Here is a 21,021-nt window from a genome sequence, read left to right on the forward strand (position 1 = left end):
TGCAGGATTTGTATTAGCTGTAAGAAATAAATGTTTTTCTCTAAAGGTTATTATACTGTTACTTATCATTCAGATCAGAACGGAAGTTATAAGTTCAGGTCCATTTTAATATACTAATCGGGACTTTGCACCATAATTACCTGTTTGCAGCCAAACTGCTGCGTTCAATTTACAGAGGTGTAATCTAGTTCATATTTTAAATTCCAAGTCTGGTTTCATTTTTTGGCATAGGCAAAGCAGAGCAACTCGAAGGACTCTGTAAGGAAGAAACGTCCATTACTTGTAAACGTTGGCCTCTGTCTGGCTCCCGATGCATTTCAGATGGTGCTGGAGAGCGAGAACGAATCCAAAGGTAATCAGCCTGTTTTCTTGTGTACATTTTAAAAGTTCCTCTCCAATTATAATGGATGGAATCTGATTGCAGTGGAGGGCAATTGAGCCATGATTCGATAAACTGTTCTCCTTAGATTTCTCTCAGGAAATGTTTTCTCAATTTATCTACAAAATACATTTTCAGCGCCTAGCAGTTGAAAAAGTTATAAAAAGTAGGGAAGAAAAATAGTAAACAAATGATGATAATTTGGGTCAACTTCTTTATGAGTCCTTTTTTGCTTGCCTGGAGATGGAAAAGTATTGATGAGAAACTCACGAACACTGTTTATTGAAAGAGGGCCCGTCACTGTTTATTTTATTGCCTGTTCTCTGTTTTTGTTATGTACTTATTTCTATTTTCATGCCTTATAGTTATGCTTTTCAAAATGTTGTCATTTGAAGGCCACTTTAAAGCAAGCCTGAAATGATAGTAAACTAATGAGATAAACAATTTTGCTTATAGTCCTTATCCGGGATTTCCATAGTCTTAAACTCTCTCTTATTGCATCTTGTCACAATGGCCATTGCAGGCAATGGAAAATGCGACACTGCCTGCAATGCAATGGAAGTGCTTCGGGTAATGCAGAAGCTGCAGTGGGTTACCGTGCGACCTCCTTAGTAATCCCGGAAGTGGACTGGAAGTTGCTACATCTCACTAATATTGTAAATGCGAAAGGTTGGATGTTTGTTACTCAATTACGCAACGGTGGCTGAACGGATTTGAATGAAATTTGGCACACATAGTACAATTACCTGGGATAACATGTAGTATATTTTTTATTCCCCATAACCAAAAAGTGGGCAGAGATAAATACAAATTTCACAGGGAAAATGTAAACTACAGCCATTCTTACACTGTTAATGATAGAGTTCTCAAACTTTGCACAGTTGGTCACTGGGTGACTGGGATTAATATTCAGAAAAATGGGTGGAGCCTACAAAAGCCAATCAAAATTCACCTATTGATTTCCAAGGGGAATATTTAATTGCTGCCATTCTTGCACTGTTAATGGCCAAAGCCTCAAACCTGGTACAGTTGGCCATTGGGTCACTGGGGTTCAAATTCAGAAAAGAGGTGGAGCCATAAACAGCTAATCAGATTTATTTCATTTCAAATTATTGATGCCAAACACCGCAAAGCTCACAAACTTGGCCATTGAGTAATTGTGTGTCAGGGTTAGATAAAGTGGGCAGAGCCAACACGAGCCAAATACATTCCCGGGCAACGCCGGGTCATCAGTGAGCGAAGACAAATACAAATTTCACTGGGAAAATGTAAACTGCAGCCATTCTTACACTGTTTATGGCAGGGTTCTCAAACTTTGCACAGTTAGTCACTGGGTGACTGGGATTAATTTTCAGAAAAGTAGGGGGAGCCTACAACAGCCAGTCAAAATTCACCTATTGATTTTCAAGGGGAATATTTAATTGCTGCCATTCTTGCATTGTTAATGGCACAAGCCTTAAAGAGACACTGAAGCGAAAAAATTTTTATGATATTATGATTTGTATGTGTAGTACAGCTAAGAAATAAAACATTAAGATCAGATACATCAGTGTAATTGTTTCCAGTACAGGAAGAGTTGAGAAACTCCAGTTGTTATCTCTATGCAATAAAGCCATTAAGCTCTCCGACTAAGTTAGTCGTGGAGCGGGCTGTTATCTGACTTTTACTATCTCAGCTGTAAGTGAACTGTTTACTTTTTCTCTGCTAGAGGAGAGTTCATTAGTTCACAGACTGCTCTGAAATACTCATTTTGAATGCTGAGTGTTGTGTAATCTGCACATATTATAGAATGATGCAATGTTAGAAAAAACACTATATACCTGAAAATAAAAGTATGAGAATATTTTCTTTGCTGCTAATCTTCTAGTAATTATTCATAGTACACAACCAATTCACTATATCATATTTTTTTTTTTCGCTTCAGTGTCTCTTTAAACCTGGTACAGTTGGTCATTGGGTGACTGAGGTTCAAATTCAAAAATGATGTGGAGCCACAAACAGCCAATCAAATTTGTTTCGTTTTAATGCAAATTATTGATGCCAAAGAAAGCAAAGCCCACAAACTACGTCATTGAGTAATTGTGTGTTAGGGTTAGAGAAAGTGAATGTATCCAACACGAGCCAAATACATTCCCGGGCAAAGCCGTGCCATCAGCTAGTGTTAATTAAGTGTGATGGACGGGGATAATAAACTGCAAGGGAAGGGCACTGAAGGGAAATGGCAAACGTTAAAATTGATTCTTATTTAATATTGTAGTAAATATGGAAACAAACATTCTAGGAATAAAAAAGGCATCTACTGATAAATAGAAAGGTTAGATATAAAATGAAGTAGAAAAAGAATGCCTATAAGGCCTTAAAACAGGAGGGGACTGAGGCTGCATTAAGCAATTATTAGGAGTGCAAAACAGCTGTAATAAAGAAATAAGGCTGGCAAAGATTGAAGCTAAAAATTGAATCTCTATGGATTTCAAATCAAATCCAAAGAATTTTTACAAGAATATCAACTCTAAAAAAGAAAGTTGGACTGCATTGGGCTCCTAAAGGATGAGGTAGGAAACTCAATGGTGGATGTCCGAAGTAGGTGGAGCTATTAAATGCTTGCTTTGCTTCTGTCTTCACAAGGGAAACATTCTTGTTGCAAATTACAGATGGGAAGGGTCCCAAGCTTCCAATTTTATTACTTAAAGAGAATCTGTATTGTTAAAATCGCACAAAAGTAAACATACCAGTGCGTTAGGGGACATCTCCTATTACCCTCTGTCACAATTTTGCTGCTCCCCGCCGCATTAAAAGTAGTCAAAAACAGTTTTAAAAAGTTTGTTTATAAACAAACAAAATGACCACCAAAACAGGAAGTAGGTTGATGTACAGTATGTCCACACATAGAAAATACATCCATACACAAGCAGGCGGCTGTATACAGCTTTCCTTTTGAATCTCAAGAGATCATTTGTGTGTTTACCTTCTTCTCCATGCAGCTCTCATTCACTGAATAGCGACAGGCTGATCGTTTAATAGTTTCTCCTGCAGACAGCTCTGCCGTGTCTGTAATTCCTCAGTATGTGTCAGCCAGCTCCTTTCACAGCCTAACAGAGGAGGATTTTTATCCAGCTCTCTTCTCTCACTGATAGAGAGCAGAGACGCTGCTGGCTTATGTAAATAACACACACGCGGGGGTGTGCATAGAGGGGTCTGGAGGGGGGGTGTATAACAGATCAGCACTGAAGAGTTGGCAGCCTTCCAGACACAGAGTGACAAGTCCGACAGGGGAAAGATACATTGATTTATTACAGAGACGGTGATAGTAGAAAGTGCTGCAGTGAGCCAGAGCACATTAGAATAGGTATAGGAACTTGAAGGATAGTAGAAAAAAAGGATGACATTTTTGTTACAGAGTCTCTTTAATGCTTAAAGCAAGAAGGAATGAAGGCAAGACTAAATAAAATCAAAACTCATAAGGCACCTGGCCCAGATGGCATACGCCCTCAGCTGCTAAGGGAATTAAGTTCAGTTATCTTTAAACCCCTTTATCTAATATTTTGTGACTTTCTTTAAAGTTGGATAGTTCCAATAGACATATACAGACCTTGTTTTCCCATTATTTAAGAAGGGCAAAAAATCAGATCATTTACTGGTGACACTTACCCATTTGGGTAAATGGACATCCAAAGAGTACATTGTTACTGTCCCTAATTCTCCCTACTAACAGTTGCAACTCAAAGTTGAACTCACTGCAGTGGGGGTATGATTAGGCATGTGTATGTCAACCAACAAAGCAGGTTATGTCGTAACCATCAGTGTTAACTATATGACTGTTTTAAACGTATTATAGTAAATATTGTGACTTTAGCATTGTGGCTTTCCGAATTCTCTTACTCCTTACCTTCCTAGCACTGGGTTCCTTTGAAAAATATTCAACAAGGGCTACTATAATATGCTTCTGGTGGCAGCGCTTCTGCCTTGTTTGAGTACTTGTACTGAATATTTGTGTGTGGTCCGGTATAAGTCATGGAGAAAATCTGAAGACATAACAAAAATTGTTTAGGTGGTACCTTTTAATGACTAACTGTACAAGATTTCTTTGCAAGCTTTCAAAACTTTGTTTCTTCTTCAGGCATGTTTCAGAACTGAATCAGAACCGTACCATGGGTCTGATCCAGTTCTGTATAATACCTAAAGAAGAAACTTAAAGGAAACCAGAGAAAAGATCAGCTAAAAGTTTTATACATACCTGGGGTTTCCTCCAGCCCCATGCCTTCGGATCGCTCCCACGCCAACGTCCTCAGTCTTCTCCCTTTTCGGTACCGGGTCCCGTAACTTTAGCCAGTCGCGGACAGTCTGCGCAAGATAAGTGCGCTTCGACGTATCTCTCCGGCGACTGCCTGAGAGATTCATAGAGGGCACATGGCTGCGACTGGCCGAACTTAGAGGACCTGGTACCGGCAATACAGAAGACTGAGGACGGCGGCATAGGAGCGATCCGTGCACATGGGGCTGGAGGAAACCTTAGGTATGTATAAAACTTTTAGTTAATCTCGTCTCTGGTACACTTAAACATTTTGAAAGCGTGCAAAGAAATCTTGTACAGTTGGTCATTAAAGGTACCACCTAAACACCTTTGTTGTTATGTGTTTGGATGTACTGAACATGCGAGAGTATGGTCTGCACATGCCCAGTCAAATGAAGCTGCTCCTCCTTGGCATTATTCCTCTGTGCACGAATGCTTTGTTTGTTTAAATATTGCAGCCTCCGTATTCCTCTCACTGTAGGGGGCCTGTAGGGTTCTTAGACATAACTGTTGGCTTGAAATATGTTCCAGACTCACTGGGCCGATGAGCTTGGCATTTTTTCATTTGTTCTTGTTTTTTCTTGTTTCAGTATCCACAGGTAAAGGTTACAAGGGACAGATAAGCCACCTGTGTTTGATAGCACAGCATCATACAAAGTGTGTGTTCAAGACTGAAGGCCATCTAACCCGGACAGGCAATAAGAATGATGTTGAGAGGTGGGTGCATTGTATTTGTAATTAACTGTCATTATTTTTTCCTTCCTTACCCCTCCCACCCAGGGTTAGTTTAGTGACAATAGGGCCCATGGCAAGCTTAACCCATAGCTCCCCGAGTCAGATGCCAAATGGTCTTCCCCAACTATTTAGTGTTCCCTCAGTCCCCTGCACAGGTTTCGGCAGTAAAGCAAATCACCTGTCCTGGCCAGCACGCTCCTCCATTACTCCATAAACTCCCATTTTCATCCTTGTAGTGGTGCCTCTCCTCTGTGACCCTGTGCATGTTATGTCATAGCATCCCGTCGGGTCACTGAGAAGATGCGGCTAGCAAAGATTAAAATGGGAGTGCATGGAGTAATAGTGGAGCATGCCGGCTGGAACAGGTGAGTTGCTATGCAGCCAAAAGCTGTGCAGGAACCCTGGGGACTACTATATATATCTAGGGGGGAGACCTAGTAGGGCATGGCACTCAGGGGCCCTGGGGTAATTGCTCAGGTTATCCCTATGAAAACACCACCCCTATACCCACCGTAAGTCGATCTTCACATTTACAGCAGTTAATAAACTAGACCACAGTTGTCAAACTCAAGGCCGCTGGCCAAATGCGGCCCTCCCTGCCATTTTGTGTGGCCTTCAAGAACTTCCAAAGTCCATTATTGTAAGCATCACACTGCTTTATCGTCCACAGTAGCACACAATGACAGTGTTTCTGACTAAAATATTGTGAGTTTGTGCAGCAATAACCCACGGGACAAAACCCTCACAAGGAAATTAGCATGAGGCCCCCTCCTGGGATCCAAACCACGCCTAGTAACTGGTAAAACAGTTCCATACCTCTAGCTTCCGATCACGGGACATGCGTTCAGAGTCAGAGGTATGCAGCATACTGCGTGAGGCTGTCAGGAGGCTCAGAGGAGACCCGAAGTAGCACTGGAGCAGGTAAATACTAAACTGCTCCACAGAGCTACTTTTCAGAAGGGGAGGAGTGGCCCCCCACTGTCTCTATAGTTACGCCACTTAGTTTGAGACTGTTCAATAAATGTTAAATCTTAATAAACAATTTGGCCCGCGACTTAGACTACGTTATAGAATTGTGCCCTTGACGTTACTGAGTTTGAGACCATTGTACTGGATTTTAACTGTTTGTTTACTAAATAACTAGCTAAGTTATGGAGAACCATAAGGATTTTATATAGTGGACCCTAAGAAATCAAAAATCCTTCCACTGAGAGAAATATTTCAGCCAACTGACTCTTCCACCAAGATAAGTGTGCGCAAGTTGCAGAGCATCCATAACTGCACATATGGTGTACATCTTATGTATGTAGGTGTACACAGCAGAAAAAGGCAGCGATTTTTAGGACTACGTCTGAATTACTAGCTGCATAAATGTGTAGAGCCTACTAATAGACAACATTCAAACCAGATGCACCAAATTACCATTGTTGGAAGACGTTAGTTTCCAAAATAGTTTGCATGCAAATTACTAAGTATGTGACCCTTCCACCACAGTGAGGTTATCGACTCTAGGAAGGACCCTTACCTCTAACAAAATTAAAAAAAAAAAAAACATGCATTCTTTTATGTAGTTGCTGGATAGTATACTGATTGAGGGCACTGCCTTTGACATGGGAGACCAGGGTTTGAATCCTGGCTAGTCAGTACCTATTCAGTAAGGAGTTCAAGGCAAGACTCCCTAACACTGCAGGGTGGCCTCTTGAGTGCGTTCCAGTGGCTGAAACTCTTGAGCGCTTTGAGTCCGACAGGAGAAAAACACTATACAAATGTTGAGAGTATTTGGATTATTATATTTTATGTATATGAGTACTTTTTACTAAAACTATGATTGTTGCATTTGTTGAAGTAGGGTCAAACTCTGGGCAGATTTGGCAAAAGTTGCCCGGAAACAAGAGGTCTGGGATGTGTGTCGGACCGCATGCAGGTTTTGTCTCCTGTACGATGATGGCCGCTGGAGCACTTATACACCTGCTGCTTGTAAGTTTAATCATACCACCACTTTTTTCTTTAAATAGAATTCTATGCAGTAAACTAAACATTACCTGCTGGCATGAAATCAGATACTCACCTCTGTGTTGTTTGTCTCGTTACTACTTTTTGTTAGCACCAAAGACAAAATCCATGGCCAGCACAACTGAAGAAGGCAATGGCCAGGAATTGGAGTCAGCTAAGCCCGCCACGACTGAACAGTTCAGTGATGAGAAGTCTTTATTAAGAATGCTTGCAGAAGTCCGATTTATCAATGCTGAGGTTTGTATTGTGTAAGGTTTAAATGCTGCTTTTTTTGCTTACCAGATTGAATTGATGTGTCTCTTCCCCTCCCTTCCAACCATCTATCACCACTCATAGGCCCTATTTTTGATCCTTGGATAGTTTTGTGGTGGCTGGATAGTGTAATGATTTTAGTGGTGGCTGGATAGTGTAATGGCCTCTGACACAGGAGTACTAGGCTCAAATCTCATTTCTTCAAGCATACTGTCCTACTTAGGACACTTTGCCCACTAACCGCCATTTCTACCACTCCATAGCTTCCCTTACCTACTGTCCTATACCTTAAATGTTTAGACTTATGCTGGGAATACACGTTTCGTTTTTGCCTTCGTTTAAACCTTCGTTTCGATTGTGCCTTTTGTCCTTTTCGATCCCGAAATAATCGACCGTACGGTTAATATCACCACCCACGGTTTCGTTTTTTTTTTCGATTCTGATGGTTTAGTTTTTCCAATGATCGAAGGCTGCAAAGAAACGAAACGTAGTACAGGGACGGACGGCATAAACGAATATATAATCGATCTGAACAGCCATCAAGCCTACCAATGGCTCGATTAGATGGATAAAGAGAGATAATATCAAACATGTTCGATCACTAGTCGTTCGTTTTTGGGGTCTATTAATCGAAACTATAATGAGATTAGCACTATTTTCACATACGTTTTCAACACTCGATTCGTTTACCGAACGAATCGAAGGCTAAAACGAAGGCAAAAACGAAACGTGTATTCCCAGCATAAGGCCTTTTAGCCAGGGCTCTCTCTGCTTTTGTCTCACAAAGCTGTGTAATGGGTGTACATACCTCCCACCCCTTTTAAAATATGTAGTTAATTTGCTCACTGCTTTAGCAGTTACACCCTCTTGTATTGTGTCAACTGTTGTAAGAAAAACATGCCAACACAGGGAAAATATACAAACTCCTTGCAGATAGTTTGCTGGCAGCAAATCAAACCTAGGGCTCTAGCACCAAAAGACAAGAGTGCTAGGTGCTTAGCAACAATACTGTACAGTACAGTCCTAGTCCACAGACCAAGAGAACATTGAAAGACTGGTGATGGTGTGTAGAAAAGACTATAGTAAAGACTGGTGATGTGTGTCCCCGTAGATCGTGGGGAGGTGAGTGATGAACTTCACCTCTCTGCATTCGCCTGTTTCTCCCCCAGCCTTATCTTCAACCCCGACCTGCACCTCAAAACTGGTGACGGTGCACGTGCTCTCAAAGACGACTCCGAGTGCTCCCTTTGGCATGCGTGCCATAGATTCACCATGACTGGCAGTGTTCTCCCCAGAATTTTTTTCCAGCCGGGTGGCATGAAATAGTAGTCAGGTGGCATGAAAAAGTAGCCGGGTGGGGAAAAATGAGAGAATGCAAGGCCGGTGCTTCTGTGCCAGCTCTGCTTACAGCATAGGAGGAGGTGAGCCGATGTCAGCCAAGTGGTCACCAAAACTAGCCGGGTGGCGTACCCGGCTAAAAGAGCCTAGGGAGAACACTGACTGGGCTACGCTACTTGAATGACAAGACTGGCTGAACAGTTCAAAATGTTTTTATCAGTCGAGATATTGCACTAAAGCTATATTTCACTAATGTAAATACATAATTGGAGAGTGAGTACGCTTTCAGAACAGCTGCTCATCCTAAACACCTATACTGATAGTCTTTGTCTCTTTTGTGCTGTTAATTTTTTTTAGGCTACCATACATTTATTGAAATCGCTGGGATGTAAACTGAATGTAAGTCCCATCCCATCAGAAGACACCAGTATGCGTCCGTCATCCTATGTAGCCGTGAACCTAGAAGAAGATCCTGAATGGATTGTTTATAAGTAAGAATTTGTTTTACGTGCTTGTATGGCTAATGTGTAGCTTCAGCTATAACTTTATAGCTATAACTATAAATTATAACTGTAGCTTTGAACAATTTCTCGAGAGATGTACTGAAAATCTCCCAATGTTAATTTGTGAGACACAAGAACAGAGAGGCGTAATCATGTGACTAGGATTCTGAAAGCCTATGCATTGGGAACATCACTGTAAAATTTAGGTAAAATTTTGTTTCCTTGTTAATGATATATAGATACAATGATATATCTCATCCTGAGGAAGCATTTTCAAGATAATGCAGAACAGCTGTCGACCCCTATGCACTGTTTCTCTGTCTGGCTTAACTGGTTGGATGCCATTGGAATTTACCAATGAAAAAAATATATTGAATTTTAGCAATCCTGATGTGCACTTCAGCTGTTTCTATATGCACCTAATAAAATAAAGTCCCGGGTATCTGGAATTCAACTAACCAACAGTCACAACCAACCAGCACAAATCGCCGGCAGTACTTTGTGGTGAAGGCCAACTTCTTAGGGCCTGAGCCCACTGACGCAGTTGTGTCCGCTTTTCAGTTACACATCAATGGTACAGATGCAGAAAACCGGACACAACTGCGTTAGTGGGCTCTGGCCCTTAGTCGGTTTGTGGGCTCTGTTGAACTTAAAGTGTACCTGAAGGGAAAAAAGGTGCCCCTAGGCACTACTTACCTTAGGAGGAGGAAACCTCTGGATCCAAAAGAGGCTTCCCCTGTCCTGCTCAGCAGGGGGGGTCCAGCGCTGGCTCCCCTGAAAGCCAGCTTGTCGGCACTTGTTGCCATTCCTGCACAGGCACACTAGTGGCCTTTCCTCTGGCTCTGGCGGAAATAGCCAAGCCCGATCGGGTCCACTCTACTGTGCAGGCGCGAGCCACCTGTGCAGTAGAGCGGACCCAATCGGGCTTGGCTATTTCTGCTGAAGCTGGAGCGGAAAGCTGCTAGTGTGCAGGCAACTGTAAATATTATTGACGCTGTGTATTTGGGGCTGCCAGCGCTGGATCAGCTGGGGGAGTGAGATGGGGAAGCCTCATTACGATCCAGAAATTTCCCCTCCACAGGTAAGTATCTATTTTTTTCACATATTAAAATGACAGGTTTACATTTAAGACTGGATCCCACGGCTCCCCCAAGGTTAAAGGATACCCGAACTGACATGTGACATGATGAGATAAACATGTGTATGTACAGTGCCTAGCACACAAATAACTATGCTGTGTTCCTTTTTTTTCTTTCTCTGCCTGAAAGAGTTAAATATCAGGTATGTAAGTGGCTGACTCAGTCCTGACTCAGACAGGAAGTGACTACAGTGTGACCCTCACTGATAAGATTTCCCCTTTTTATCTCTTTCTTGCTCTCAGAAGCCATTTTCTGCAAGGAAAGTGTTTTATTGTTGGAATTTCTTATCAGTGAGGGTCACACTGTAGTCACTGCCTGAGTCAGGACTGAATCAGCCACTTACATACCTGATATTTAACTCTTTCAGGCAGAGGGGAAAAAAAGGAACACAGCATAGTTATTTATGTGCTAGGCACTGTATATACCAATGTCTATCTCATCATGTCACATGTCAGTACGGGTATCCTTTAAAGGGAACCTAAACTGAGAAGGATATGGATTTTTCCTTTTAAAATAATACCAGTTGCCTGACTTTCCTGCTGATCCTGTGTCTGTAATACTTTTAACCACAACCCTTGAATAAGCACGCAGATCAGGTGCTCTGACTGAAGTCCGACTGGATTAGCTGCATGCTTGTTTCAGGTGTGTGATTTAACTACTGCTGCAGCCAAAGAGATCAGCAGGACTGACAAGGAACTGGTATTGTTTAAAAGGAAATATGCATATACCTCTCAGTTTAGGTTCCCTTTAATATACAGGGCGGGCCATTTATATGGATACACCTTAATAAAATGGGAATGGTTGGTGATATTAACTTCCTGTTTGTGGCACATTAGTATATGTGAGGGCTGAAACTTTTCAAGATGGGTGGTGACCATGGAGGCCATTTTGAATTCGGCCATTTTGAATTCAACTTTTGTTTTTTCAATAGGAAGAGGGTCATGTGACACATCAAACGTATTGGGAATTTCACAAGAAAAACAATGATGTGCTTGGTTTTAACGTAACGTTATTCTTTCATGAGTTATTTAAAAGTTTCTCTTTGTTTACAACCATTGACATGTCGCTGAGATTACCACGTGAGGAGCAGATAGAAATTGTGTTAATGTCTGGTGAACGCAGTAACCGAATCATTGCAGCAGATTTCAATGCAAGACACCCTACGAGACCACCCATCTCCCATGCTACAGTTAGCTAACTGCTTACTAAGTTTCGTGAAACTGGTTCAGTGTTGGATTTGCCAAAATGTGGATGCTTGAAATGTGTCACTAATGAAGAAACATCAGTGGCTGTCCTAGCTTCATTCAGCAAGAGCCCACAGCGTAGCACTCGCCGCATGTCACTGGAGAGTGGCATTAATCGAACATCCCTTCGGCAGATATTAGCTACTCACAAATGGCACCCTTACAAACTTCAGCTACTGCAGCATCTCAACGAGGATGACCCAGATCGGCGCACTGAATTTGTAGAATGGGCAAAACTATAATTAGAACAGGACCCTCAGTTTATGCAGAAGATTTTGTTCAGTGATGAGGCAAACCTTTATGTGAATGGTGAAGTTGACAAACAAAACCTATTGGTCTGACACTAACCCACATTGGAAAGATCCCTCCAAGACTGTTGGAACAAAAAAAATGATGGTATGGTGTGGTATGTGGGGTACAAAGATAGTGGGGCCATTCTTCATCAATGGAAACCTCAAGGCCACTGGATATGCAAAATTGCTACATGATGATGTGTTTCCCTCTTTATGCGCTGAAGCTAGCACGTTCCATGGGTTTTTCAGCAAGATGGTGCACCACCACATTATGGGTGTCAGGTCCAAGCATTCCTAGATGAACAGTTTCCTGGAAAGTAGATTGGTCGTCGTGGGCCAGTTGAATGGCCCCCAAGGTCTCCCGATCTGACCCCCTTAGACTTCTATCTTTGGGGTCATCTGAAAGCAATTGTCTATGCTGTGAAGGTACGAGATGGGCAGCACCTGAAACTACGGATACTGAAAGCCTGTGCTAGCATTTCTCCTGCGGTGTTGCTATCAGTGTGTGGAGAGTGGGAGAAGACAAGACAAGACAAGACAAATAACATTTATATTGCGCTTTTCTCCTTGCGGACTCAAAGCGCCAGAGCAGAGCAGCAGCCACTAGGGCGCGCTCTATTGGCAGTAGCAGTGTAAGGAAGCCTTGCCAAAGGTCTCCTACTGAATTAGTGCTGGCTTACTGAACAGGCAGAGCCGAGATTCGAACCCTGGTCTCCTGTGTCAGAGGCAGAGCCCTTAACCATTACACCATCAGCCAACTGCTGAAGAGAGTTGCATTGACAATCCAACACAATGGGCAGCACATTGAACACATTTTATAAGTGGTCAGAAACTTGTAAATAACTCATGAAAGAATAAAGAAACATTAAAACCAAGCACACCATTGTTTTTCTTGTGAAATTCCCAATAAGTTTGATGTGTCACATGACCCTCTTCCTATTGAAAAAACAAAAGTTGGATTCAAAATGGCTGACTGAAAAAATGGTCGCCATGGTCACCACCCATCTTGAAAAGATTCCCCCCTCACATACACTAATGTGCCACAAACAGGAAGTTAATATCACCAACCATTCCCATTTTATTAAGGTGTATCCATATAAATGGCCCACCCTGTACTTTCAATGACTATGTTGACGTTCTATATGTCTATAAAGTGGGTAAAGCATTTCATCAAATATCAGAAAGATGATTTGGTGCTGCAAAGAAATGAGTTTTAAAAGGCTTGGATCTGAAGTGCTTAATTAGATACACATATTTTACATTGTTTATATGGTGGCTGACTGGTTCACTCCAGCTCTTGAGTTCCCCCAGCTTGTTTACTTTTGAAGTAATCAGGGCTTGTGGCACAAGCATCCCTCCTGGCTGTATGGTCTGAGCAGGGGGGCATTCCAATCCACACTGCTGGAGAGCCGGAGAGCTTGGCAGAGTTCCCTCTCCCATCACTGTCATTGTTATGGCTCTACTGAAAGCCAGGAATGGTCTCAGCAGAACTTCTCCAGAGAGGCTCTAACCCTTTGGTCTACCTGGAGGCTTCCCCTGCTGATTCCACTGGTAACTACATTTTTTTTTTAATGTAAATTCATCAAAACAGTTTGGAGATTTATAGAGTAATAAACCAAGTGTTCTTTATGGATTTTTCTTTTTGTTATTTAAAAATCTGTGATGCTTTAAATAATTATACACAGTTAAGGGGTATTAAAGTACATCTGAAGTAAGAGGAAAATGGAGGGTGACATTTATTTCCTTTTTAAACAATGCAAATTGTCTGGCTGCCCTGCTGATAATACTTTTATCCATGGACCCTGAACAAGCATGCAGATGCTTCTGACTGAAGTCTGACTAGATTAGCTCATGCTTGTTTCAGGTATGTGATTCAGACCCTACTGCAGCCAAAGAGACCATCAGGACAGCCAGGCAATTGTTTAAAAGGAAATAGATTTTAGGTGGTATTTTGGCTGGCTTTGTAGCTTTAGTCTCCTAAATCATTTTTGTTTCCTTGCCACAAGCAATTTTTTTTTGCTTTGTATTCATGACCCTAACAATACCACTGGCACCTCAGCAAATCTATAGCGAAATGGCAACACATGCAATTTAACCTTTGTGCTGTAATTATCATTCTCACTGCTGTTGCTCCAGTGTACTTATACAGTGGGTTGCAAAAGTATTCGGCCCCTTGAAGTTTCCCACATTTTGTCATAATACTGCCACAAACCTGAATCAATTTTATTGGAGTTCCATGTGAAAGACCAATACAAAGTGGTGTACACGTGAGAAGTGGAACGAAAATCATACATGATTCCAAACATTTTTTACAAATCAATAACTGCAAAGTGGGGTGTGCGTAATTATTCGGCCCCCTGAGTCAAAACTTTGTAAAACCACCTTTTGCTGCAATTGCAGCTGCCAGTCTTTTAGGGTATGTCTCTACCAGCTTTGCAGATCTAGAGACTGAAATCTTTGCCCATTCTTCTTTGCAAAAGAGCTCCAGCTCTGTCAGATTAGATGGACAGAGTTTGCAAACAGCAGTTTTCAGATCTTGCCACAGATTCTCGATTGGATTTAGATCTGGACTTTGACTGGGCCATTCTAACACATGAATAGGTTTTGTTTTAAACCATTCCATTGTTGCCCTGGCTTTATGTTTAGGGTCATTGTCCTGCTGGAAGGTGAACCTCCGCCCCAGTCTCAAGTCTTTTGCAGACTCCAAGAGGTTTTCTTCCAAGATTGCCCTGTATTTGGCTCCTTCCATCTTCCCATCAACTCTGACCAGCTTCCCTGTCCCTGCTGAAGAGAAGCACCCCCAGAGCATGATGCTGCCACCACCATATTTGACAGTGAAGATGGTGCATTCTGAGTGATGTGCAGTGTTAGTTTTCCACCACGCATAGCGTTTTGCATTTTGGCCAAAAAATTCCATTGTGGTCTCATCTGACGAGAGCACCTTCTTCCACATGTTTGCTGTGTCCCCCACATGGCTTGTGGCAAACTGCAAACGGGACCTCTTATGCTTTTCTGCTAACAATGGCTTTCTTCTTGCCACTCTTCCATAAAGGCCAACTTTGTGCAGTGCACGACTAATAGTTGTCCTATGGACAATTTCCCCCACCTGAGCTGTAGATCTCTGCAGCTCGTCCAGAGTCACCATGGGCCACTTGACTGCATTTCTGATCAACGCTCTCCTTGTATGACCTTTGAGTTTAGGTGGACAGCCTTGTCTTGGTAGGTTTACAGTTGTGCCATACTCCTTCCATTTCTGAATGATCGCTTGAACAGTGCTCCGTGGGATGTTCAAGGCTTTGGAAATCTTTTTGTAGCCTAAGCTTGCTTTAAATTTCTCAATAACTTTATCACTGACCTGTCTGGTGTGTTCCTTGGACTTCATGGTGTTGTTGCTCCCAATATTCTCTTAGACAACCTTTGAGGCCGTCACAGAGCAGCTGTATTTGTACTGACATTAGATTACACACAGGTGCACTCTATTTAGTCATTAGCACTCATCAGGCAATGTCTATGGACAACTGACTGCACTCAGACCAAAGGGGGCTGAATAATTACGCACACCCCACTTTGCAGTTATTGATTTGTAAAAAATGTTTGGAATCATGTATGATTTTCGTTCCACTTCTCACGTGTACACCACTTTGTATTGGTCTTTCACGTGGAATTCCAATAAAACTTCAAGGGGGCCGAATACTTTTGCAAGCCACTGTGTATTGTTAAAAAATCTTTAAAAAAAGACCATGATTAATATTGCAATACAGTTCCATTACTTATGTTAGCCCTGTGTTATTATACTGACATGTCTCCAACACTGTGTACAGTTTAAGCTGTTAATGTGTACCTGAGATGTTTAATCTGCCTTTATAGTGATAGTAAACTAACTACAGTGTGTGCCAATGTCTGCTTATGCACCTTAAGTAAAAATAAACTGATGAAATAAACAATTGTATCTATCCTCCTGAGATACATTTCAGAATGTAAATCGTGGTGAGGAAATATTTTACAATGGGTAAACACTGACTAAATCATTTATAAATATTGTAAACTAAATACTGTATATTCTCGACTATAAGTCTAGAAATGTAGCTCTGATTTACTAAATAAAAGTACAGGGGTCGAAGAATGCACGAGTCACAGGCAACACTGAGCACACTGAGTAATGTGTGTACTAATAGTGACATTCCCATTTGCAGCAATTTACGCAGTGGTAAGGGACACTTTCTTGTTAAAGGAAATACCAAGAAAACAGGTCTGAAAGCCCCGACCACAGCAATTAGCAAAGAAAAGAGAAGGGAGAAGTACTTGGCTGCTGGAAGGGGAGTAAATAATTGCTGCACTTGAGGGCCTGGAGGAGGTATTGGCTGCACATAAGGGACAGGAGGAGTTAATGGCTGCAATACTGTATACAGCTCCTGGTCCTCAAGTGCAACTGTTAATTCTTCCTGGTCCCCTAGTGCAGCCATTAACTTTGTTGGGTAGACTTACAGGGGCAAACGCAGGATTTTTAAGGGGGGGGTTCCTGAAAGGTCCAGAAGCACGTATGTCCCGAGTGCTTCCGAATACAGGTGGCTCCATACTGCCCATGCACAAAAGTGCGCTGGCGTATTACGGAGCTGCCTATCTTTGGAAGTACTCAAGGACACTAGTGTTTCTGAGGGCTTCTGGTAGCAGCAAATGTGAACGGGGTACAGCGCTGGAACAACTCCCCGAGAGAGGAACGGGAGATAGACTTAGTTTGGACAATTCAGTGGAATATGCTACATAGTGTCACATAGCGCAAGCGATAGCCATATGATGCAGGGATATATGCATCTGCGGAAGATGGCGGCGCTATATAAATACTAAATAATAATATTTTGCCTCACCAGGATTGCACTTTTATTTAGCTTTCCTGTATGACAAGAAGACACAGCCAGCTCTAGGGGAAGAGGGAAACAAAGGTAAATGAAGGAGGCTGGTGCACACCAAGAGTGCTTCTGAGCGTTTTTCAAATTAACAGTGATTTGAAAAGCGCTTGGCTAATGTTACCCTATGTGGGTGTTCCCACAGCAGCGTTGTGATTTTTTCAAAATCGCAGGTATACTGCATGTAGCATGTTTTTGAGCAATTCATTCAAAAATCGCTCTGAAAATCACTTCACAAAATCACACTCACAAATTGCTAGCGATTGCTATTGTCATTTTGGCGTTGCACTAGCCCAGAGAGAGGAGTGGAGAAATTGAGAATAGCCTGAGATGGAGCAGAGAACTTATCTGTATTGCAGTCCCACATCAGACAGGCTACTTGCCTGTAATCGGACTCCTGTCCCTGTCAGTCTCTCACACAAGTCAGAAAGAAGCCCTCCTGGAGTCTAGGGACTGTCAAAAACTTTTCAGCTTGTTAAACACCTTACCCACACATGCAGTCATTATAACAATGGGGAGAGACCAGACAGATGTTTGCCCACGGACCCTGAGTCCAGGCAAGCTCTGCATCATGCTGTGCATATTTACCAGCTTGCCTGCACTCTAATTTCATCATGTCGTTCACTTCTGTGCTGTGGAGAGTCCAGGACTCCATAACCAACATTCTCTCACTGCAGGCTGCATCTTCTTGTGAGGGTTGTGAGGGAAGCTCGGCTGCCTCTCTCATTCTATTAGCTGGAGGGAAGCACCAGAAGTAAGAAGGGAGGGAGAATGAGGCTGTTTATATTATGCGGGCTTCCCTGGCTGAATACACAGCTCAGTGCAGGGGGGAGGTTCCAGACACCCGGAACAGCCCCCTCAGTTCGCCAGTGACTTATACTTGAGTCAGAACAAAATTCCAGCTTAAGAGGGTCAAATATTGGAGAATATTGGACACGAGGTCAACTTGTATTCGAGGATATACTGTAAGCAATTTTAATCATTATTTTATTTTCACTACAATTTCTCTTTAATGTAAATACATCAAATAAAAAAGGAATGCAGTTTTGAGCTGACTGACCCTTTAAGAAATGTGGTTGGGTGAATGTTTTGCAGTAACACTGAATATAACTGACAGAAACGCCTAGCATGTCAGTGAACCTAAAGATCATATATAATGGTCCCACATAAAACATCCTATCCGTAAGATAGAATATAAGGATTGTGCTGCTTGCTGAAGCCCCAGTAATTAAGACACTTTATCCTGGGACATTGAGAAGTTATAGGGCGGTGACGTAAGCAGAGGCTTTACGGTTCGATTGTGATATACGTTGACAATGTTGTTTTCCAGCTGTAATGTCAGTGCCTACAGCTTCTTCTGGTTCTGTTTATCTGGTTCCCAGGAGGTTCTGGTTCACTGATCATACATGTATTTCAGGCATGCTGTCATGTTCAATAAAGAGTGATGGAAATATATAGAATTGAATAGCATGAGATTTCATTAAATCCAAAAGTATGCCTTAAATGTATGCTTTGCATACTTTTCATACTTGTTACATGGGATCTTCTCTCTACAAAAGATCCAAACAGGGAATTAACATTCAACTTTTCACTAACAAGGCTTAGGCAGGGGACACACCTCTGCGCTTGTTTTTCTGTATGCATTTTCTGCACACCATGGGCTTGATTCACTTAGGCCCCGTTCACACTTGCGGTTTTGTCAAAACCGCACCGGATGTCCGGACCGCACCGTATCCGGACCGGACCTGATCCGTACGGTTCCTATCCGGATCCGGTCCGGATCCGGTCCGTTTGCATCCGGTTTCCGTGCGGTGTGAACACGGTTGCGGTCCGGATCCGGTTTCTTAAGGAGATAACAACCTGTTATTACCTGGGGTCTGGGAGGTCAGCAGAAGGGTCTGGGGTCATTGTTGGAGACAGGTGGACGTGTGGAGACCATCCGTGGATACAGAGACTGCAGTTGGGACCATGGATCCAGGCATTTTTTACTCGTATACCTGGGAATTCTCTGTTGTTCGCCTCCTCGTTATCAGACTAATCAGACATGTTGCTGCCTAGAGCTCCAGCATGAAATCGCTGCTGCCCCAGCTGAACGCTGGGCCCATGTGGTCCCCATCCAAAATGCATAGGAAGTGGGGTAGAACGTCCGGTTTTTGTAGCCAGTGTGTTGTGCGCTCTCCGGTTCTCATTGGTTTCCATTGGCCGGATGGTGCAGTCCGGCTCCGCCCCGGATACGGCTGCCGGAGGAGCCGGACCAAAAAATAGCGCATGTTGGAACGGACGCCGGAGTCCGGATCCGGTCCGGATCCGGTCCGGCTCCGGTCCGGCAGAACGGACGCATGTGAACGGACGCATAGGCTTTCATTGCTATTGCCGTGCGTCCGTTCCGTCCGTTCTGCAAGCGGTCCGGCTCCGGCACGGCGATTCCGGACGGCCACCGCTAATGTGAACCGGGCCTAAACCGTGATAACTGATATCACGGTCGCTAGAGTTTTGCGTGCGTAACGTTTTTTGTGCGAATACGCGACAGTTTTCGCACAAATATTCACGTTTTAGTTTGAGATCGGAATAATTTGTAAAGTGCTGCTAAATTATTGATTTCCAAGTTACTAAAATGGTGAATGAATACCTAGGACAAAAATAAATTAATCCTACATAACTGGGGCTTCCACCAGCCCATTTCAGGCCTTTTGCTCCCTCCCAGGCTGCCTTGATCCTCCGATGTCTGTCCCAGTAAATCTGTCAGTCGTGGCTAGTCTGTGCACACTGCGCATGTGTGGCCTTGCCACGTGCGCTCCCCAATGCTCTCCTGCCGACAGGAGCATGATGGGGCCGTGCATGCACAGTACGCGGTGACTGACAGATATACCTGGATGGCCAGAGGAGGATCGAGGTGGCCTGGGAGGAAGGCAAGGGAGCGAATGGTCTGAATGGGGATGAGGATACCCCAGGTATGTATAAATACTTTTTTTTTCATTTAAAGTGAACCAGAGACGAAGCACCCTCATGTATTTGACCATATATATAAATGGGAACATGACAGTAAACACCTACTCTGCTCTTTGTTTCATTCTTCTCTGCTAAATCTTCCTGTTATCAGCTGTGATAAGAATCCCCGACTGAGCATTCAGTCTAGCTTTGCCTGGAATGATTATAGCTGAGTCATTATAGCAGAGCCACAAGGGGGCAGGGTTGGGCTTGAAAAGACATTACAGAAGAGAGACTCAGCTTTACTCATTCCGTGGCAAAGCTAGACTGTATGCTCAGTCGGGAAATCTTATGAACTGTCTCAGCCACTCTAGCTGAACTTGTGAACTAAGAATTTACGATACCTCTGGGTCAATCCTAACACCTGGTCTGTGAGCAATGGAGTAAACAAGGATCCTTATCTTACCCCATTTAGATGGTCTGTTTGTATTAAGGCATCTTAATGATGTATTTATGCTTGAAAAAAATATCTGTTTTCACTTTTGATGTTGCATGTATATAAGCTGTCTGTACCACCAGCTTGCAAACTAACAGGATGTAAACCTGACGAAGGCTGCAAGGCCGAAAGTTTTCTTATTCTTATTCATTTGTAGTTAGCCAATAAATGGTATCATCCTGATTTAAAACTTCTTGTTGTTATCACAGCTGATAACAGGCAGATTTAGCAGAGAAGAATGAAACACAGAGCAGAGTAGGTGTTTACTGTCATGTTCCCACTGATATATATGGTAAAATACATAAGGGTGCTTCATCTCTGGTTCTCTTTAAGGTTTCCTTCCATGTTTAAACTTTTCACTTCACTTAGAAGATACTTGAGATGAGATAATCATTTGCATACCTAAAGTATCATATTGTGTTGACCTATACTAAGCTGTGTAAAGAATGTGGACATGTTTCTGCTGTTTCCCAGATGGAAGTAAATAACTTTTTCTCCTTTATTTG

At 42.6% G+C, this 21,021-nt stretch overlaps 1 protein-coding gene across 5 annotated transcripts in view; it reads left to right on the forward strand.

Annotated features, from left to right (window-relative positions):
* CFAP46 (cilia and flagella associated protein 46) overlaps positions 1-21,021 on the forward strand; it is a 287,892-nt gene that overhangs the window by 73,362 nt on the left and 193,509 nt on the right. For 4 of the 5 annotated variants that reach the window (XM_068256846.1, XM_068256850.1, XM_068256849.1 and 1 more), the window contains exons 14-18: positions 232-352; positions 5,261-5,387; positions 7,252-7,382; positions 7,510-7,655; positions 9,366-9,499. In XM_068256846.1, coding sequence (XP_068112947.1) covers positions 232-352; positions 5,261-5,387; positions 7,252-7,382; positions 7,510-7,655; positions 9,366-9,499 — 659 coding nt within the window. The remainder of the gene's footprint in view (positions 1-231; positions 353-5,260; positions 5,388-7,251; positions 7,383-7,509; positions 7,656-9,365; positions 9,500-21,021) is intronic. The other variant, XM_068256848.1, reaches the window with a different exon arrangement.

This window comes from Hyperolius riggenbachi, chromosome 10 (assembly GCF_040937935.1).
Source record: "Hyperolius riggenbachi isolate aHypRig1 chromosome 10, aHypRig1.pri, whole genome shotgun sequence".
In the NCBI taxonomy this organism is placed as follows: domain Eukaryota; kingdom Metazoa; phylum Chordata; class Amphibia; order Anura; family Hyperoliidae; genus Hyperolius; species Hyperolius riggenbachi.